The sequence below is a fragment of the Boleophthalmus pectinirostris genome, unplaced genomic scaffold (genome assembly GCF_026225935.1).
Source record: "Boleophthalmus pectinirostris isolate CB_2022bp ecotype Guang Dong unplaced genomic scaffold, ASM2622593v1 HiC_scaffold_21, whole genome shotgun sequence".
NCBI lineage: Eukaryota > Metazoa > Chordata > Actinopteri > Gobiiformes > Gobiidae > Boleophthalmus > Boleophthalmus pectinirostris.
Window position 1 is genome coordinate 517912 of NW_026571175.1, and position 23748 is coordinate 541659.

General features: G+C 40.6%; 1 protein-coding gene across 2 annotated transcripts in view; it reads right to left on the reverse strand.

Moving 5' to 3' along the window:
- The window catches only part of vps50 (VPS50 EARP/GARPII complex subunit), a 90971-nt gene that overhangs the window by 10175 nt on the left and 57048 nt on the right, over positions 1-23748 (reverse strand). For both annotated transcript variants that reach the window (XM_020920700.2, XM_055157012.1), the window contains exons 23-25: positions 17796-17941; positions 16624-16720; positions 16370-16528 (exon numbers count right to left, since the gene is read on the reverse strand). In XM_020920700.2, coding sequence (XP_020776359.1) covers positions 16370-16528; positions 16624-16720; positions 17796-17941 — 402 coding nt within the window. The remainder of the gene's footprint in view (positions 1-16369; positions 16529-16623; positions 16721-17795; positions 17942-23748) is intronic.

Below are 23748 nucleotides of genomic sequence, written 5' to 3' on the forward strand. Positions count from 1 at the left end.
TCTCTTACCTCCTACTTTCTGCTGTGTCTAACACCTCCTACTGTGTCTCCTACCGTGTCTCTTTGTTTAAGGCCTGCATGATATAAACGTGAAATATTCAATGACTGTCTTGTATTGCGATAGCAATTCTGCAGTATATACACTGGTACAATAAGATCAGTTCAATTTTACAAAAATTGATTCTTGTGAGCTTGAAGACATGTTAGAGTGTTGTTATCTCATCAAAAACAAACCAGCAGTTGTGTTTTATTTCATTCACACATGTTGGCATGCAGTGGGGGTTGTTTGTCATCACTGCTGATCTAAAATGATTGACAACACGTCCAAAGACAAAATATTTTCCTGTTTCTTAGCACATGCAGTTGAATGCCTCTCCTAGTTAGCGACTAATGTAAATCAAAGGTACATGCAGCAGTGCGTCCAAGTTAGGGCTGTAGTCAACTAAAGAAATTCTAGGTGAACTAAAGACTGTCCTGTATCTGCATGTGTCTGACCCAAACTGCGCTCACAAGATTACAGAATGCAAAAATAACTAGTTAGGCAGAAAAAAGGAACTAGGAAACAATGTATTTATAGAAAGATATGAAAATCTGCCTTTTTTATATAATTAAATACCAAAATATCAAACATTCATCTAAGTTGCTCACTAATTGCTCCTTTCTACTAGCCTGATTCATCAGCCGGTTTTACTTCATTTCACTTCGTACAAACCATCTGACCTCCCAGCCTTAGATTTCGTTTGCTTGACAGTAGGCAGGTACTTTTTATCATTTAACCAATCGCTGCTATTTGGTCATGACGTATGTAATGTGCCGCTAACGGGGCTAACTTTTCCCAAATCCCGTAGGAAGAAGGACAATAACGTCTTTCCCCTTGATGAAATTCACTACACATTCTCTTTGTTCCGGCTTTAAATCCTCGATCTCGGGAATCGTTGAAAACAATGAATATATGACTCTTCACACTTCGGTTTTTGTGAACAGTCTAGTGTATTTTGATTCCTGACCTAGTTGCTGGAGAGAAATTAAATTGAGCAGAGGCACTAGGTGGTGCCAGTCCGGCTACCTTTCTACTGTTGTTCCATAGAAGTCCTTATAGTTGAGCACAGACATACATCTTTCGGAAATTAAGGTCCCAGAGTCTGGAAGAAAAAAAGACAAGCACAGAATCCACATTGCTTGAAGTCCAGTGTGAAGTTTTGACAGTCAGAGACAGGGGTCTCAGACTCGCGGCCCGGGGGCCAACTGCGGCCCTCGGAAGGATTTTTTGCGGCCCGCCACTTAATTCCAAAGAATAATGATAGTGCGGCCCGCGGTAGATGTACGCACAATCCCACCCCTCTACCGCGGGCCGCACTGACAGATGAAGCTGCAATCGGTGCCCATGCAGATTCACAACAGATTATTAGCGCAGTTTACATCCCAAAATTCAACTTACAGCAGTTGTGAAGCAACGAGTCTAAGTGGATCTGTTAATACAAGTACAAGTGCACATACTGCGTCACCGAAAAACCAAAACAAACCACACATGGTGGTACATGTGTGCGCACTTCACTTTACGCTCCCACAACCACAGTATCAGAGCACAGAGCAGAGGAGGCGCTGACAGAATTCCCCTGTTCATAAGTATGGGACCTTTATTGGAGGGGTTAATAAGAAATAAAAAACATTGACAGTCTGTTTACCTGCTCAATACTCAGTGCGTAACTTGCTGGCAACCCGATGACCAAACTCCACGTATGTGTCGCCGAAATCCACGCGCACTCAGCGGCAAACACAGCTGTCCCATCAATATGCAAGCACCACAAAACTGCACTGATCTATCCCAGAGGCTTGGCGACATGTTAGCAAAAAGTACGAGGCAAAAACAAGCGTCTTCCATCCATGTTTGACATACGAGAAGCAGATACACTCCAGTGTGGTCCGCTTTCACACCGGCAAACGAACCAAAACTGGTCCGATTAACCAGCCTCTGTATCCCGGTAGAACAGTGATATCTCCAGTAACCAATACTGATGTTCCCTGTTAATACCGCGGGCGTCCTCATCTTATCACCATGAACTCATAAAACAGCATGTAGAACTTTCTACAAACTCACCGCATCAGCCCAGAGTTCGGGTAACAGCAGAAGCCAACAGCGTTCACAGTAGCGCGCAGCTTCTCAGGACGGCGCTGGGGTCTGGTCCTTGGTCTTCTGTCGTCCTACAAGCACGTTGGTCAGATGGTCCGGAGGCTCTGTCCTCCATGTGCTGGTTCCAGACGGTGGCGAGAAAGACCAGTGCGCAATGACTGGGTCTGAGCGGGTACGTTCCGCCGTCTGCGTGCTGGTCCCATGCGGGGAAAGTGAGAATGCGCTGCTGCTCCTGTCCTCCGCGCTCAAGAACCGCGGCTGGTTCCGAGGTGGTGCAAAGCATCCGGACAGAAGCGTGAGTCCAGTTTAGTTGGTGTCCGTCCTCCGCGCATTTGGTTCTTCCCGGGGAAAGCGCTTTTCACTCCCCGCTCCACGTCATCTGAGCCCGGACAGAACCGGAGCTGCTCCTGCTGGTTCGGGACTCGGGTTTGGATCTAGTCCGACTGTATTTCTGACACTAGGCTAAAAGCAGGACATTTTTTAAAGGTGAATCAATTGAATGGGCGATTGCCTATTGCCATAAAATTATTTGGTTAATTAAAGCCGAAAATAACAAATGCTGGTTCCTACATGATCACGGGGAACACCGGGACCTCTGTGCAAGTCCTGAAAAGAAATACACACCCCCATTTTTGACTTGCTCTGATCTTCGTGTGTTACATTCTCTTTATTGGCCATTGTTGGTAAAATAATTCGAAAATGAATCGCGGCTGCGTCTGGACAACAATCTGTTACTGCGCCGGAGCCGTACAGCGCGTCATTACAGGCAAAGGAGACGCGTTTCTCCCATGATGCATTTCGAATAGTTCGTTTGGACCTGCTGTCTATGGTTTGGACTCGGGTTGGCGTTCACACCAGAGGTGCGGATTCAAGCGAAACAAGACCACCTCTTTTTTGAGGTCTCGATCCGCTTGAGTTGGTCCGGGTCAGAGTCCGATTGACGCTTTCACACCAATGCAAACGAACCGAGCTAACCACTTCTGGTTCGAATGGACCGTTTGGTGCGCACCAAATACTGTTGGTGTGAAAGCACCTAATACAGGTCAAGGCTCACTGATGAGCATCTTCAATCTATCCTGAGGATCTCATATGCTTCCGCCTGCAAGCCAAATATCTCTCAGCTGTGCAAGATGAAGCGTAGCCAGGTTTCAACCAGCAAGGAGTAGGCAAAAGAAGAAGAGTAGACGTATTAGTTTAAACTTACGATCTGAATGCATTTTCATATTCTGAACTGTTATTAAAGATTAAGAAAGTGCGTTGCATGTTGTTCTTTCTCTCTCTTTTATTCCCGTGCAACCGCTATTTATCGAATACTCAATGCGGCCCAGCCTCACTCAGACTTTCTCTAATGTGGCCCCCAGGTATTTTGAGTTTGAGACCCCTGGTCAGACATGATTTGGGCTGCCATGTCATCTGCTTATTTTGGTCCACTGTGTTTTCTGAAGTCCACAGTCAACACATCCATGTACCAGGACATTTTAGAGCACTTTATGCTTTCATCTGTTCATAAGCTTTAGGAAGATGCTGATGTTATTTTCCCGCAGGGCCTGGTACTTGCCCAATGACCAATGAGCATGATGTTTCTCTGCTTGATTGGCTTGCAAACTCGCCTGACCTGAACCCATAGAGAATCACTGGGGTTTTGTGGCCTGGGCTCCAAACAAACAAACAGATGACACCTGAGACTGATCCCTGAGCCCAAGCATCCACGATTCATTGGGAGATAGTGGTGTAATTCACCACTAATGCAATTTGATGGTGAATGTCAAATTAAATTAAATTGGTGAATGTGCATTATGAATGTGAATGTGGGTGGATAATTTAAGTTTGTTTTATATAAGGTGCACTATCGATTTTTAGAAAAAAGAAAGGATTTTAAGTGTGCCTTATATGTCCAAAAAAGGTAGAACAAGCAAGAGAGAGACTGTTGTCAAATAAGGCAATTACACGACTGTAACAATTACACAACTGTTTATGTATAAGGAAAAAATTAAATATAGAAATATAGTAATACAAATATAATGTGTATAAGGCTCATAACTGATAAAACAAACAGATTATTGACAAACCAAAGTGTTTTTGGGATTTTTGAGGTTCCTGGGTTCCCATGAAATTTGAAAAATCACAAATACTGTATGACTAGGCAAGTCATCCAGTTTTCTTGCCGTGTAGGTACACACAGTGACCGTTCCCTCTCTGTATGGTGTAGGTACACACAGTGACCGTTCCCTCTCTGTACGGTGTAGGTACACAGTGACCGTTCCCTCTCTGTACGGTGTAGGTACACACAGTGACTGTTCCCTCTCTGTATGGGTCAGATCTGGGAGAGTCTCTTTGGAGATGTTCAGACTCTTCAGGATTCACACCTCATGCCTGACCACACTGACAAAACACAGCTGCATGTCACTCACAATAAAGCCCAGTTTGTTTCCATGCCTGTAGCCTCAGTGACAGAAGTTAACTAAAGATTGACTCATGATTGACTGCTCTTACGGAAGTCTTCCTTAGAACTGCGAACCCTTTGTAGCCTCAGATAAAAGATGGATGGGCAGATAAGTGTGGAGAATGTTAAAGAGACACATTAGAGGAGACGAGAGGGAGGGCCTAAAATAGTGAGGAGCAGAGTCTTTAACCAGGCTGAACTCTGGCACAGCGCTGCAGACTGCTGTGAATTATTCACACCAAGCAGCACTAATTATTCATGCTGAATGACGGGGAATACATTTCACCTCAAAGAGATGCCACAGCAGCATACGCCCACACACACATATACATGCATGTATATATGCATGTATATATATATATATATATATATATATATATATATATATATATATATATATATATATATATATATATATATATATATATATATATATATATATATATATATATATATATACACACGTATATATATATATATATATGTATATATACATACATACATATATATACTAGTGCTGTCATGCGATTAAAAAAATTTAGAGATTAATTAATTATGATCTGTAATTAATTAATCTAATTAATCTCATTTTAATCTCACCTAAAAATTGCTGAGAAAAGCCTTCAATTTGAGGTATTTTCATTTAAATTCATTATTACATTATTGTGGCAGATCAAAAGACTGATATAAATAAAAAAAAGTGACTTTATAAAGTCATTTATTGTTTAACAAATCTCTCCAAATTGGCTGTTGAGTCCAAGTCTCCATGAAAAAGAAACTGTTTGCTGTAAAGTAGCAAAGACGAGGAAATCTGAACATAATAACTTTTGTCTACTCAAAGACAATAAAAAGTCTAGTCTTTCCTTAACCATATTAAAAATATTATTGATAGAGAAATGCTTTATATATGAGATCACTGGTTTTAGTCCTGGTTTAGACCTGCTTTAGTCCTAGTTTAGTCCTGGTTTAAACCTGGTTTTAGTTCTGGGTTTAGTCCTGGTTTAGTCCTGGTTTAGTCCTGGTTTAGTCCTGGTTTTAGTTCTGGTTTAGTCCTGGTTTAGTCCTGGACTGGATTAGTCCTGGTTTTAGTTCTGGTTTTAGTTCTGGTTTTAGTTCTGGTTTAGTCCTGGTTTAGTCCTGGACTGGATTAGTCCTGGTTTTAGTCCTGGTTTTAGTCCTGGTGTTAGTTCTGGTTTAGAGGCGCACAGGAGGAAGCGCGGTTTACGCAGCGTACGCGAGAAAACACGATCCACACGAGGCTCACGGGAGCACGTCGGTGTCCGCGCAGTGTCTACGGAAGGAAACGTGGTCCGCGTGTTCTCAGGTTAATGACGATGATGAAGGTGTGTGTTTGTTTGTGTGTGTGTGTGTTTGTGTGTGTTTGTGTGCGTGTCCCCTCATGTGGCAGGTCACTATAGGACAGTAGTGCAGACATCATGAGCCTATGCAGGTTGTTTTCACCAGTGACATTTAAGTTGTAGGTGATTTTATATTTGTTATTTTCTTTTATATTTCACGTCGGGAGAATAATTTCCAAGACACGAATGTGTTTTTACCTGTGCACTGCTGACTCTGTTCCACTGGCTCTCTGACCTCGTCCATTGTGCGACTGATGCCGCGAACGTGAACATGACGTTTACATCGCTCTTACTGCGCGCGTTTTGTGTGGGTTTCCGGCAATGAGTGGAATTACCGAAATAAAAAAGTGTATAAATGTGTTTTGTTTTTTTTTGTATGTGTTGTTGTCCCAACAACACATAAAAACAGGTTTTATAATAAAGCAACTCGCATACAGAAACAGTAAAGTTAGAGATTAAAAATGAGATTAACGCGATTAAAAAACATAACGCGCTAAATATGACTGTAATTAATTAATCGCAATTAACGTGATAATTTGACACCCCTAATATATACACGTATATATATATATATATATATATATATATATATATATATATATATATATATATATATATATATATATATGTGACGGAGCCAGTCGTTTTCACTATTATCGCCTTTTCCCCTCTTTCCTCCGTTACTAATTCTCCAAGGGTGCACACTTGAGCGCGTTAGAGTAGTTTATTTCATACTTGTCTCTTACCTGTCCGATGACGCCGTCTCTCTCCTCCGACACGGCGCCTCTGCCAAACCGAGCCACTATTTTCTGGTAGTTGAAATAGGCGCTGTTCGCGCCGTGGTGCTGACCATGTGACGCGCATTATGTAATATGATATTCTTCACATTTTTCAGCTATTATTTTTGACATTAAATGTATATTATTACTGTGTGCTCAACGTAGCATAGACAAGGTAGGTTTATTGGGAAATTGTTTGTCTTTATAATGATTTTGATGTATTGCTCAGTGGGAGGAGCCAGGGGAGTATAAAGGGGAGCCGTTCCTGGCTGTCAATTAGTCCGCTACCGGCCGCTACTCGACCCTGTTTCTTTGTTGTAAATACTTTTTGGACTGTTTTGCTCACTGTAAATATTTTTGCACACTTTGGACACAGGCACAATAAACCACCTGCACTTGGAATCTCGATCTTGCCTAAGTCTTTAATAGAGCCCCGCCACAATATATATATATATATATATATATATATATATATATATATATATATATATATATATATATATATATATATATAATACATATACACACACACACACATACACATATATATACATTATATATATACACATATATATATACACACACATTTTATATATATATATATATATATATATATATATATATATATATATATATACACACACACACACACACACACACACACACACACACATACACATATATATATATATACATATACAGAGCCCGACCGATATGGATTTTGTTGTGGCCGATATGAAACCGATATAATGGGGGTTGGAGCTGCCGATAGCCAATATAATCACCGATATACTTAGTGATGTAAAAATTCACTGTAAATGTTGAATTGTTTAAAAAACTTAGGTTTGGCTCTGGTGGATTTTAAATTGGGTTTATTTAGGCAACATTTATTGTTATTCTGTCTCTTTACATCATATTTACAGACAGTAGGTCAGCCTAATGGCATTTTGCATCACATTCTAGACACTAGTGATGTGTATTCCAGTTCTCTTTAGAGAACCGGCTCTTTTGGCTTGGCTCACTAAAAGCTGCTGGTTCTTTTGGCTCCCAAGCGGCTCTTCAGATTGTTTTGTTGCAAGCAGGTCTAAAGCATGTCTAAAGCAGGACTGAACCAGGTCTAAACCAGGACTGAAAAAGGACTAAACCAGGACTAAAACAGATCTAGACCACGTGTAAAACAGGACTAAACCAAAACTGAACCAGGACTGAGTGTCGTGACTCGGTCTCTATCTCGTGCCCAAGATTAGTCCTGGTTTATTTATTTTATGCTAAACTACAGCCAAATATGCAGGGTTTTTTTTTTTTTTTTTTATCCTATGTACACGCAAATTTCTGAAAGTTTCGTTTTCAGCCGCTCCCGCTGTCAAACTACCACGAGTCTGCACACAGCGTAAAGAGAAAAAAAGTGAGAGAAAGAGAAAACACGGCTCCTAATAAGGATCAGGCTCCCATTGTTCGCTTCAAAGAGCCGGCTCTAAGAGCCATTTCGTTTGCGACCGACCCAGTAAAGAAACTAGCGCTATTAGCCTTTAGCCGTAAATACGTGCGCGCCGCGGTAATTAATTATATGCGCAAATGTCATAATTCACACGTCTATTCACAGCTCATTTACATATCAATGCAGGTCCAGTAACAAATATACGGCCAATGTACTGAATTTACAATAGGCCAATAGAAAACAGCCTGTTTATGTGCGGGAGCTACAGCAGCTAATCCATAACAAATGACCAAAACTAGCTTCAAAGTCGACATACAACACTCACTGCTCACACAGGCTCCTCCCACATCACAAGTCTGCACTAATAAATGTCCTTTTAATCCAGACTCAAACTGATTGTCTGTAAAAAGAAAATAATCTCAATGTTTGGATCTATGTCTGCACATGTAAACAAACACACGTGAGTGTGTGTATATATATATATATATATATATATATATATATATATATATATATATATATATATAGATAGATAGATAGATAGATAGATAGATAGATAGAGATATAGATATAGATATATAGATATAGATATAGATATGAATGAACATGACCACCAACTGTAGTCATGACCAATGTTTAGAAGATTAGGGCTGGGCGATATGACAAAACAAACACATATCAGTATTTAAGTATTAAATTAAAAAGTATTAAAATTAATACATCAATATTTTATGGGTCGTATGCCTGTTGTCTGTTATTCTCAATATTCCGTTTACATTTCCCTCAGAGAAACCTGAGTTCTCATATACCTGATGAGGAATCAGAAAATCTTGCATATTAACAGTAGTAACCATGATAACCATGGCCATAACCATTATTTTGAATTTATTATTACAATTTCTATTGTTGCTCTTTGTTATTATAATATGTGAAATGTGACGTGTGAGCTACTGCTTCCAAATCATTTCCCTTATGGATCAAAAAACTGGTATTAGTTTAAAATGGCAAGAAGCTAAACATGTCATAACACTTTTTAGCATGTTTCTGACAACAAAGGAAGAAGATATACAGGACATTCAAATAAGGACATAAGACTGTGGAGCGCTGTCACAGCATCAGTACTAAATAGTACTAAAGTACTTGTACTAAACGGCAAACTGCTTTGTTTTAGTTATAGGTATAAAATAATATCCCTTAAAAAGGCCTGGTAAAAATCCTTTTGGGAAAGTTGCTGCTCCTACTGTAACTGTTGCTTCAGTTCGCACATGTTCAGGACAGCACCAGTGTTGCGAAATCCAGATATTGCATCTACCTGCTACAGGATCCTGAAACTATCAGAATATCAGTGGTTTCTCATTACAGGCTGGCTCATCCAGAGTATTGAAACCAGGGTATTGAAACCAAACTCACAAAACCTGATCATAACCAGGATTATTTACCTTAATTGGAAAAAATCCCCAAAAGACATGTTAAAAATCACATACACACAATAAAAACTGCTCAGTGTGCCAGTCAGTCAACCGCAAGTGATCTCAACCATGGCGACCGCAGCCTGACTCAGGCTCAACGGGTCTTAACTCCTGCATTCAAACACTGGTACTGTTCCATATGTGGCTCCAAACTTCATAAACTATGAACAAAACTGTTCTGTTTTGACAAGACCACTCGACCACACAGCAACACTGGAGCCTGTTAGAAAACATAAGCAAATGTTGCAGTTCACCTTAGCATGGAAGCAACAACAAAGTATAAATATTATTACTTAAACCTTATGTAGGTAGGACAACAATGCACCAGAAATAGAGCATTACAATAAAATACATTTCAAGCTCCACAAATCCTACTTAAGAAGTGAACTTTAGAAACGGGAGCTGGGGAAATAGTGACGGTTATTACCCACTGCTAATGTAACAAACAGAAACAACCACCATTTATCTGAGCAGTCTACAAAGGTCAAGAGTCATGTTTTTATTTTGCTGCTTCATTAAAATGAATGGGGTAGAATATTATTATCAGTAACAGGCTGCGTGTGCAATACTAGAATTGTGTGACACACTAGAAAAGTGTGTGTGTGTATGTATGTGTGTGTGTGTGCGTGTGTGTGTGTGTATATATATATATTAGGGGTGTTAAATTATCACGTTAATTGCGATTAATTAATTATATATCATATATATCATATTTAGCGCGTTATGTTTTTTAATCGCGTTAATCAAATTTTTAATCTCTAACTTTACTGTTTCTGTATGTGAGTTGCTTTATTATAAAATCAGTTTTTATGTGTTGTTCGGACAAAATTTTTTTATTTCGGTAATTCCACTCATTGCCGGAAACCCACACAAAATGCGCGCAGTAAGAGCGATGTAAACGTCATGTTCACGTTGGCGGCGTCAGTCGCACAATGGACGAGGTGGAAGAGCCAGTATAACAGAGTCAGCAGTGCACAGGTAAAAACACATCCGTGTCTTGGAAATTATTCTCCCGACGTAAAATATAAAAGAAAATAACAAATATAAAATCACCTACAACTTAAATGTCACTGGTGAAAACAACCTGCATAGACTCATGTCTGCACTACTGTCCTATAGTGACCTGCCACATGAGGGGACACACACACACACACACACACACACACACACACACACACACACACACACACACACACACACACACACACACACACACACACACACACACACACACACACACACACACACACACACAAACACACACAAACAAACACACACCTTCATCATCGTCATTAACCTGAGAATGCGCGGACCACGTTTCCTTCCGTAGACACTGCGCGGACACCGACGTGCTCCCGTGAGCCTCGTGTGGATTGTGTTTTCTCGCGTACGCTGCGTAAACCGCGCTTCCTCCTGTGCGCCTCTAAACCAGAACTAACACCAAGACTAAAACCAGGACTAATCCAGTCCAGGACTAAACCAGGACTAAACCAGGTCTAAACCAGAACTAAAACCAGAACTAAAACCAGGTCTAAACCAGGTCTAAACCAGGACAAAACCAGGACAAAACCAGGACTAAACCAGAACTAAAACCAGAACTAAAACCAGGTCTAAACCAGGACTAAACCAGGACCAAACCAGAACTAAAACCAGAACTAAAACCAGAACTAAAACCAGGTCTAAACCAGGACTAAACCAGAACTAACACCAGGACTAAAACCAGGACTAATCCAGTCCAGGACTAAACCAGGTGGTCTAAACCAGGTCTAAACCAGGACTAAACCAGAACTAAAACCAGGACTAAAACCAGAACTAAAACCAGGACTAAAACCAGGACTAAACCAGGACTAAACCAGAACTAAAACCAGAACTAAAACCAGGTCTAAATCAGGACAAAACCAGGACTAAACCAGAACTAAAACCAGGTCTAAACCAGGACTAAACCAGAACTAAAACCAGAACTAAAACCAGGTCTAAACCAGGTCTAAATCAGGACTAAACCAGGACCAAACCAGAACTAAAACCAGAACTAAAACCAGGTCTAAACCAGGACTAAACCAGAACTAACACCAGGACTAAAACCAGGATTAATCCATTCCAGGACTAAACTAGGACTAAAGTAGGTCTAAACCAGGACTAAAACCAGTGATCTCATATATAAAGCATTTCTCTATCAATAATATTTTTAATATGGTTAAGGAAAGACTGGACTTTTTATTGTCTTTAAGTAGACAAAAGTTATTATGTTCAGATTTCCTCGTCTTTGCTACTTTACAGCAAACAGTTTCTTATTCATGGAGACTTGGGCTCAACAGCCAATTTGGAGAGATTTGTTAAACAATAAATGACTTTATAAAGTCACTTTTTTTAATCTACATCAGTCTTTTGATCTGCTACAATAATGTAATAATGAATTTAAATGAAAATACCTCAAATTGAAGGCTTTTCTCAGCAATTTTTAGGTGAGATTAAAATGAGATTAATTAGATAAATTAATTACAGATCATAATTAATTAATCTCTAAATTTTTTAATCGCATGACAGCACGTATATATATATATATATATATATATATATATATATATATATATATATATATATATATATATATTTATATATATATATATTTATATATATTTATATATACTAGGGATGGGCATTCGATGAAATTTTCTTAATCGATCGTCGAGAGAATTAACGGTCAATTACTGATTAATCATTAAGGTTTTTATATTAAAATGATCACTCTCCTCTGCACTCCTAATCTGCATAAATAAATTCAACTTTACGACAAATAAACCGTAACGACTCTAGAGCCACATCAGCCCGTTTATTAGAATGTGTTTAATTCAGTTTTGCGCAACTCTCACAGAAACGAAACTTAAAACCGCATCGCTAATTTGCATAAATTAAGCAAAGATAAAACTGCAGCTCTTGTGTCGCTGATGTGGTCAATTTCTGTTGGATTAAAAGACACGACTCAGTGGAATACAGGTTAGTGTGACCATATTTGCGTTTGTCAAAACCAGGACACCGTACGGTGGTGGGAGGTGGGGACTCGTCATCGATATTGGGCGACTCTCACCTGGCAAAGCTTTTTCCCACTGGACACCGAAACATATGTGCTGCTTTGTGCACTGTGCACATGGACTCACACTTGTCCCGAACGCAACGGAAAGTGTGGAATTTCTTGTACAACTCATCGTTAAAATAAGCATTTGTGCTTCGGTACATTGCAGGCGGACTGATTGTTTGTGTCTGCTCGCTCCTTCTGAGTGCAGAGAGCTACTTGTACGGACCCCTGTTTGGTCATGCTACGCACAGCAACCTACATTCGGTTTGTCGATTAAAATTTACGTAATCGATGAAATTCTAATGATCAATTATCGATTAATCGACTAATCATGCTCATCCCTAATATATACATATACAGTCCCTGACAAAAGCTTATAACCTCACTTTAAATTAATCGATTGGTTTTAGAAATGTCTCATATGAAAGCTAAAACCCTCCCAAATTATGTTCAATATACTAAAATAAATTTGCTTCACTGAAGAAATATTGATCATTTAATGAACACAGAAAGGTCAGATTTTGGCAAGACAAAAGTCTTGTCGCCTACAGAAAATTGAACAAATAATTTACTTCAAATACAAAAATATGTTGCATAATGTCAGTGAATTAAGTAGTGGCGCTGTGAGATCCATATTTAATATCTTGTATGACTTGAAGGACGCATCCATGCGGTTCCACAATGATTCATACAATTTGTTGATGAAGTCATCAGGAATAGCAAAGAAAGCGTCTTACATGCCTCCCAGAGTTCATCAAGATTCTTTGGTTTTGCCTTCCATGCTTCCTCTTTCATTCTACCCCAGACATGCTCAATGATGTTCATGTCTGGTGACTGGGCTGGTCAGTCCTGGAGCACCTTGATCTTCTTCACCTTGAGAAACTTTGATGTAGAGATAGAAGTATGCGATGGAGCACCATCCTGCTGCAAAATTTGACCCCTTTTATGGTTGGGAATGTAAGAGGAGCTAATACTTCTTGATATTTTAGGCTATTGATATTGCCTTCCACCCTGCAAATGTCTCGCACACTCCCATACTGGATGTAATCCCAGACCAGGATTTTTCCGCCACCAAACTTAACTGTTTTCTGGGTGAATCTTGGATCCATGCGGGCTCCAGTAGGTCTCCTGCAATATTTGCGGCGGCTGTGATGTAATTCAACCGAGGATTCATCTGAGAAATCCACCTTCTGCCACTTTTCCAGTGTCCATCCTTTTATCAGGCTGTGGCCCTTGGCAAAAGCCACACGGTTTTTTAATTGCCTTTTGTTTAGTGCTGGTTTCTGTGCACTGATTTGACCGTGGAGGCCATTTCGAGACAGAATTCTACAAACTGTTGTGGTTGACACAGGGACTTGAGGTGACCAGGCCTGGTGGAGTCTGCTGCAGTGGAAAAGGGGCTGGCCTTGGATTTTTGAATCAACAAACGGTCCTCTCGAGCAGTTGTCTTGCAGGGTCTGCCGGACCTGGGCTTGTCAAAAACATCTCCAGTCATTTCAGATCTTTTTCTTATTCTTTGTACTTGATGCTGAGACACATTGAAGGTGTCACCACCTCAGCAGTGGATCTGGTCTTCAGCCTCTTGATAATTAATGCTTTGGTCTCAGGGTGGATCTTAGGCATGTTGTCAGAGGTCAAGTTGCAGTTGATGTGAAGGTCTGGTGTGCTGGGGTTCTTTTTATACACACCCACTAATTGATTGATCAGTAACTGATCACAGGTGAGGCTGTAATCTAGGATTGGGTGCATCATATGACAAGGCCACAAGACTTTTGTCTTGCCAAAATCTGACCTTTCTGTGTTCATTAAATGATCAATCTTTCTTCAGTGAAGCAAATTTATTATTTATTTTAGTATATTGAGCATATATATACACACACACACACACACACATATATATATATATATATATATATATATATATATATATATATATATATATAGTGCGATTAAAAAAAATTTAGAGATTAATTAATTATGATCTGTAATTAATCTAATTAATCTCATTTTAATCTCACCTAAAAATTGCTGAGAAAAGCCTTCAATTTGAGGTATTTTCATTTAAATTCATTATTACATTATTGTGGCAGATCAAAAGACTGATATAGATTAAAAAAAGTGACTTTATAAAGTCATTTATTGTTTAACAAATCTCTCCAATTTGGCTGTTGAGTCCAAGTCTCCATGAATAAGAAACTGTTTGCTGTAAAGTAGCAAAGACAAGGAAATCTGAACATAATAACTTTTGTCTACTTAAAGACAATAAAAAGTCCAGTCTTTCCTTAACCATATTAAAAATATTATTTATAGAGAAATGCTTTATATATGAAATCACTGGTTTTAGTCCTTGTTTTAGTCCTGGTTTAGACCTGGTTTAGACCTGCTTTAGTCCTATTTTAGTCCTAGTTTAGTCCTAGAATGGATTAATCCTGGTTTTAGTCCTGGTGTTAGTTCTGGTTTAGTCCTGGTTTAGTCCTGGTTTAGACCTGGTTTAGACCTGGTTTAGACCTGGTTTAGACCTGGTTTAGACCTGGTTTTAGTTCTGGTTTTAGTTCTGGTTTAGTCCTGGTTTAGACCTGGTTTTAGACCTGGTTTTAGTTCTGGTTTTAGTTCTGATTTTAGTCCTGGTTTAGTCCTGGTTTAGTCCTGGTTTAGTCCTGGTTTAATCCTGGTTTAGTTCTGGTTTAGACCTGGTTTAGTCCTGGTTTAGTCCTGGTTTAGTCCTGGTTTAGTCCTGGACTGTATTAGTCCTGGTTTTAGTCCTGGTGTTAGTTCTGGTTTAGAGGCGCACAGGAGGAAGCGCGGTTTACGCAGCGTACGCGAGAAAACACGATCCACACGCGGCTCACGGGAGCACGTCGGTGTCCGTGCAGTGTCTACGGAAGGAAACGTGGTCTGCGCGTTCTCAGGTTAATGACGATGATGAAGGTGTGTGTTTGTGTTTGTTTGTTTGTGTGTGTTTGTTTGTGTGTGTTTGTTTGTGTTTGTGTTTGTGTGTGTTTGTGTGCGTGTCCCCTCATGTGGCAGGTCACTATAGGACAGTAGTGCAGACATCATGAGTCTATGCAGGTTGTTTTCAGGCGATATTATATTTGTTATTTTCTTTTATATTTCACGTCGGGAGAATAATTTCCAAGACACGAATGCGTTTTTACCTGTGCACTGCTGCCTCTGTTCTACTGGCTCTTCGACCTCGTCCATTGTGTGACTGACGCCGCCAACGTTAACAAGACGTTTACATCGCTCTTACTGCACGCGTTTTTTGTGGGTTTCCGGCAATGAGAAGAATTACCGAAATAAAAAAAATTACAAAATGTGTTTTTTGTGTGTGTGTGTTGTTGTCTCAACAACACATAAAAACAGGTTTTATAATAAAGAAACTCACATACAGAAACACTAAAGTTAGAGATTAAAAATGAGATCAACGCGATTAAAAAACATAACGCGCTAAATATGACTGTAACTAATTAATCGCAATTAACGCGATAATTTGACACCCCTAATATATATATATATATATATATATATATATATATATATATATATATATATATACATATATACACACATATATATATATATATATACATATATATATACACACACACATACACACATACATATACACACACACACACACACACATACACACACACACATACACATACATATATGTTACCTTGAGGAGCACATCCACATAGACATTGTGCTGGGACATGATCTCCCTGATGTCCCACTTGACTCCTGCCATCAGCAGCAGCATCTGCTCATAGTCAATGGCCTTGGCTGCCACTATCCAGTATATGGGCTTCCTCAGCTCACTGGCCGTGGACACCGTCTGCACAGAGACACACAGGTCTCACATCTCAGACACTTTAGGATACATGTGTACTAACCCAGGTGGTACCTTGGCTGTGTTTGTGTGTGAAGTACCTGAGAGTAGAACTGTTGCAGGAAGGGCTTCTTGGCTGGAGGCATCATGGAGTCCAGATGAGACTGGAGCGCCTCAAACTGCTCCGCCAGAAACACTCTGCGAACAGATAGTTTTTAAAGGGACCATATTAGACTGTTTTCTGCTGTTACAATGTTGTTTTCCTCATCACAAAATTAACTGGAGTTATATTTTGTTTCATTCACACATGTTTAAACACAAACCCTGCATACTAAGGCTGAATTCTCAAACACAATATATACTCTCTTCAACCTTGTGATGTGATGAGGTTATACAGGAAAAAAGTTATTAAATGCATAAAATTGAAAAAAAAAAAAAAAAAAAGCTTAGTTTTTATTCAGTGGGTAATGCTATTAATTATGATTAATCACACTTCAAAAGTGTGCTTAATCTGCTGATTCATTTTTTTTATTGTTTGACAGTACTAATTCTAACACAACTAAAAACTCACATAAGTTCATTTAACATAATATAGGACCTTTAAGGCACCAGGCAGCTGGTACTAGCCTAGCGTGCAGCAACAGTCTCATTTCAGTCTCATCACAATCTCATTGTCATGTTTTTGATCCCCTTAATCAGATTCTTGACTGAGACAGTGACATAAATCTGTAGTATTCATCATGCACAGATAAGAGGCGGATGGGGCAAGAGGAGGAGGGAGAGGCACACACACATACATACATACATACATACTAGTGTTTAACATCAGGTATGCTCCGGCTCATCAGACAGAGCACAGACACTTGTACACGCATGTTGTGTCGTCCTCTGGCTGTGGGAGGATGTGGTGCCATGTGCACAAATCAGTGTGCTGTTGTGGCTGTACATATGTCTTTGAAATTTGTTTGCGGGAGATATTTGAGTGCTCATTTGAAGGTGCTCTTTCTGCTAGTGGGTGCTTGATCCATGTGCTGATTTTGAGATGCTAGTTTTTATGTACTTGTGTGTTTTCTTGTTCTGTGTGCTAACTCTCAGGTTTGCGATCTGTTTCTTTTAGTAGGTGCTCATTGGTACATGCGAGTTTTGGTAGTGGGTGCTCATTTGCAGGTGCTTGTTTACAGCTTCCCGTTTGCTTGTTTTGTTAATGGGTGCTCTTTTAAGGGTGCTTGTTTTGTTAGTGCGTGATCAGTGAGTGCTTATTTGGGGTGCTCACAGAGACTCTGTGGCCACCACACGCTGAGCCAGGCCGAACAGGGCGTTGCTGTTGCTGAGGTCCACCAGTTGGCTCAGGTGAGGGCTGGGCACCTTCTCCTTCCTCTCCTCTGATGGCCCATGGACCACTGCTCCCTCAGCGCTCTCCTGAAACAAAACACAGTGTAATCATGAGCACAGACGAGTCCATACTCAGTGAAGTCAGGCTCAGTGTTTCCCATAACAGGAGACTATGAGCCCCCCATTATCTAAAATAGCCAAACTGTACTAGACATTGGCATTACAAAATTAGACTTGGTTGCTCATTATATTATTATAAACACAACAGACCATCTAAAAAAAATTGAATATCATGAAAAAAAATAAATAAAATCAACTTTTTTCAACATAACTGCTTAAAGATTAAATATAGGCAATAAGTGACATTTATACTCAAAGAACTGAATGAAATGAAACTATTATTTAAAAAAACGTCCTTGTCCTTATCCAAACCTTAATCCTAACAAAAGCTATGGGAAACAGGCTTAAATACTTGTCCCTTATGTTCAGAGAAACATATCAGTTGCTATGGAAACAGATCCTGCAGGTAAGCCTGACTAAGGTCAAGTGCTGACCAAGCACTTTACCAGGTCTGCACTACGTCAATCATAAAAGGCAAACTAAAGCAGGGGAATGCCAGACTCAGTTCATTTAGATTCACACAGACTGTAACTCTCATTTAGAATCTCAAATGAACTTTGCCAAGACGTGACTTGATTGTCTTTAAGCAGAGTTTACACAATATCATCTACGAATAATAAACAACACCAGGCACACAGTTTCAAAATGCCACCATTGTTTCACCTCGCATACTGATGCATCTAAATGTATACAAGCATAATCTTTGAACAAGGAGTCATTTCTATAAATCAAATGTTTGTGGGCACAGTAATGAAACATGTCAGGAGGATTTGAGAAGGATAAATACAGATATAGGAGGAATGACAAGGACGTTAACAGGGGCTGATCTCCCGCACAGCCACACGGGAATCCCACTCCATTAGTTTACTGTGTGTTTGCTTCAGACCACAGCAGTGTGAAACCAGAGCAACAAAACCACAAGTATCTAGCGCCCAAATCAAATGCAACATGCAATTAACTTTGTAATGTGTTTCCTAATGAGGTCTGTGCAGCGGCCCCAGCGGAGCTCCAGCCTCTGTACTCAGGCACATCACATCATCTCACTCAAATATGAGAATGAGAGGCATGTCGAAACTCTGCAGACTAAAGACATCTGTGTTAGACTGCTGTGGGAGGCAAGTCAATCAGATGAGATCAAAACGCCAGTGCCGGCTCAAGGGTTCTATAGGGGATTTGACTCAGAACACAGTCAACAACAGGCAGCCCAACAATCTCCTGGTCCCAAGCCAGTCAAAGGAGCGCCCAGCCCCCATAGAGACACTGGACTTAAGTGGAGCTTCCAGCATTGAAGATAAAAGAGATGGGTTTATCTGGCTTTAAAAGTGCATCTATATTGTGTGGCATGTTTAATTAGGTGAGGGTGGGAAAATCAATCTTTTTTAATTCATATTAATCTTTCATAGGGTTGTCAAAAGTATCAAAAATCAGATACTTATCAGTACAAAAACGGGTACACTGGTATAAATATTCATTTGAGCAGGTATCAATACTGGTATCAATATCTAGAAAAGTCATGTCATCTGAACAGAAAAGAATCTTTCCTGAATAGGTTTAGAATGATCTAGAGTCTAGACTAGTATACACCCATGAACCAATACAAACCTAGTAAGGATGCAACGATATTCAATATAATATCGAATCGTTCAATACTGGTGTCACGAGTCCATACTTGATAAGAACATGTCCTCCCATACACACTGTGTTGTCATTTATTTCGGTCTGAAAGTTAAACAGTTCACGTGGCGTCCTCCCCAGGTACAGCAGGTAAACAGTTCCATAGAGGCTTACAGCTGAAATATTCTAACAAAGGAGGCTTTTCTCTCACTCACTTTTTATTTAACACTGATAGACCCAAGAATGACAAAGCTACTTTTACATACTCTTTGGATTTACATTGGCATTAATCAAATGCTCTCGTATACACACAAGCGATGAGACTCATGATATACACAATCTTTTTCTCAGACTCTATCTCATCAGTTTTACTCAGAAAAAATGGTCTTATGAGACATTTATATGTAATATGTGGCATCATTCAGTATGGGTAGCCTGTCTGGCTGTGCTGGAGTCAGCTGATGAGGCTACTGGGCCACAGTCCACACAGTTACCTGCAGCTCACATGTCGGGCTTAAAGCGATAAGTAGGTGCTGCTTCTGTGTCGGCTCCACGAAAAAAGCTCAGCAAAACTCCAGGTCAGATGACAGGATGACTTCATCTGTTTGTTCAGCAACTACCCATTTGCAGCTGGACATTCTTCAGCAAGCTGACTAAGGCCACTGGTAGTGCTTTTTTTTTTTAAGTGGCAGTGACCTGTCGCGTCACTTGCCGTACCTCCCTCAGAGTACTACACTGGGGAGTTACATGCATGCTGAGCCAATACAAAGGCATTGTCACTTTTGACATCTGAAGGTAGGGCTTTGGCGTCTGTGTAGGAGGATGCCCCCCCAATTTGGCTAGGGCCACATGCCACCTGTCGAGCCGGCTGTTACCTCACTGATTGTCAGGGTGCACTAGCACACTCTACTTTATGTGTTCCCACCAGTTCCACTGATTTTCCATTCCTTTAAGAGTTCATCAGGAGGGACTCCACCTTCAAGGCACTCAAAGCACTTTACAACAAGGAACCACTCACCCATTCACACACACTGGGGATGAGGTGGGTTAAGTGTCTTGCCCAAGGACACAACAACAGCATTCATCTGTGGGAGCTGGAATCAACTAGCTCCCACAGTGGGTCAGCGGACCCACAGGTCCAATCACGTTTCGGTATGTACCACGGTTTTGAGGTCACGGTTCGTTGGTTCGGTTCATTTTTGGTATAGTATGGGAAAAAAAATAAATAAAAATGCTTGTTGTTTATATGTGTGTTAATTAAACCAACAATTTGTTTTAACATTATACAAACAGGAAAATAAAAATAAATGCAAAGTGCTTGGTAATACTAAAAAGTTAAATATATATATTCTCAAATAAGCAACTATGTATGAAATATTATAAAAAATAAATTCCTTGTAAACAGTAAACAAAACTTTTTGAAAAGTAAAGCGCAGCACTAACAGATCCAGCATTTTACTCAATGTTCATAGTTTTGGCCCGAATATATGTACCCTTACACACCTCGTCTCTGCACCTGGTCACTGTTTTGGCTTTTGTAGACCTGAAACTACCTGTCACAGTTAACAGGCATTCTCATATTGTGCCCCTGTACCTTGGTCCGTGAAGGCTGCGTTCCCGCCCCTTCTCCCATCCCCTTTCTGCTTACCAATTGACCGCTGTCTAGCCATCTTTTTTTTTCTCAATTTATACTGGCTGTCCTTGGCTGATTGCGCCAGATTAACGGACGTCTCATTGTTGTGTCGCCTGTGGGTCCACACTTCAGGTTGACGATGGCCACGACCATTGCCCACCATGCCTCAGCCCTAACCACCTGAGGGAGGCACTGTCGGACAATCCATGCATGAACTGTAGTTACATGCCACTTGCTGTCAGTACGGCAAGGATGGCACAGCTAAAACCAACAGGTGGTAGCGATCTCCCACCATCGAGGCAGGTACCACTGCCCCCTCCTAGGCATTCAAAGTGCCATCCCGAGTCTACAATTTCGAGAGCTCTGCCCAAAAAGAAGTCTAGATCCGATCAAGGTCTTTCATCTAAAGTGGAGCAGTTATCAGCAGAATTGAAAGCGATGAAGTCATTATTGCAAGCTCCTGCATGGTCGCACCTGCTTCAGAGGCTGGGATGTTCACCCAGTCAATGCCTGTTCTGACCCCAGAGGCCCCAGAGGATGATGTGCTTTCTCTGGCAGTGTCTGCCTCCCTTTTTCAGGATGAGGAGGATGTACCCATTTTTCTGAGGATGGTTCATATTGTTCCACACAAAGCCTTGGTAGTGACTCAACCAATAGCTCCACATAGCTCTGAACCATTTGCAACTGGAACTTCCAAAGCCTAAACAATCTGGCCTTGGTAGTGCTTTCTTTAGATGCAGGCGTCCTTCTACGCCCTTTGCTGTGCCCCCCTCTGAGGAGTATCTCAGAGCGTTGCATGCCTGTTGGAGGGATCCGAGTGCTTTCTCCAGGCTCTCAAAAGATGGACGGATTTTGGCCGCTAAACACAACCGGCTGTGGCTTCTCTCATTTTCACACCTGAGGAAGCTGTGCGCCAAGATGTCAGATGTCCAAGACCCCAATGTTGTGTGTCGTTATGACTTCATCTCCAAGGCGTACAACTCTGGTGCATGGGCTGGTCATCTGGGCAATTCTTTGGCACATTTACTGTTTTGCCCTCTCTGCCTCCCTCCAGGGGGACATAGTGCTGCAAAGGCTACTGATTTTAGTGATACAGCAATACAGGTTTTTGCATTAATGACAAGGCAACTTGGACGTGTTATGTCTTTTGTGGTTCAGGCTCACCGACAGATTTGGCTCATTCAATCTCCCCTGACAGAGGAGTCCTGCAGGACTCTCCGCACTGTACTTGTGGTACCAGGGCAGTTGTTTGGTTCCACTGCTTAGAACGGAATGTCCATGCTCAATAGACGAGGCAACTGAGGCACCCTATTGCTGGCTCCAGTGCTCAGTCACCCCCTCGGGATTGGTCTACTGATTGACGGTTCCCTAGAGACAGGCTTGGCAGGGTTTTTTGTCATGAACCCCGCCAACCAATGTGGCAGACATGCAGACACAGGCCTTTGGCCCAGGGGAATCTCAAGTGGCTTTCATGTAAAACTGAAATTTTTATTAACTACTGTGTCAGCGAAACGGGTTGGTGAGTTATATGCCCGTTCTGTCTTCCCTGTTTCAGGTGGAGATCAGATAGTTCTGGTGTTACCCTGTGGCCAAATGCAGCGCTTGAACCTAAGGTGTTGTACCGTTCACACTGTAACAAACCTTTGAGTCTGGCTGACTTTGAGCCGCCGCCTGGAGAGGGCAGGGACAAGCTGCAGTTGTTATACCCGGTGCGGGCATTGGAAACCTATATTGCAGCCATGGCAGGTACGAGGTGTTCAGACTAGAGATGCGCGGATTGCGGTTACAACCGCGGTATCCACGGTTAATCCGCGGGTCGGGCGGATGACGTGACGAAAAATTATATTTTAATTAAATTCGGGCGGGTGGCGGTTTAACTACTAAAAAAAAAAAAAAAGTTATTGTTAGTATTGTTACCTACATCTGAAAAGACGAGTGTCATTGTCTATGCTTGTAGTATGAAGTGTACGTCATATCTTTAATTAGCCCATTTGACCTCGTTTTTATGTTCTGAAGGTTAAGGTTGTGTCGGGTTATTGATGCCTAAGGTTTACGAGGCACATATTATATGCAGTTTATTTTATTATTTCTAATTTATTTCAGCTGTTTGCCAACACGTAAGTGGCTATAGGGCCATATTTATTTAGTTATGCATTTTTTTGTTTGTTTCGATATCAGTTATATTTTAAAACACGCAGACATAGCATAGACTGCCACTCCGGGTATTTAAAACTTAAAGAAAGACCGATGGAGTGAGGCTATGACTTTGAAATAACATCGGGCAATGGCAGAATGTTCAGAATGTAAGAACATCCAACACGAAGGCAAGAAGGTTAAAAAATAACCTAGTTGGAAAACCAGGTAAGTCTGGGGTTGTTACGGACAATTAAGAATGCAAACATACACGCTGAGCGAATTTTGGAATGAATGAGCTATAGAGTTTGCATTTTTATCGAGGCTCCTTAGTTTGTTTGCTGTATGATTGTTCTAAAATCTAAAATCAATCGGCGGATGGCGGGCGGGTGCG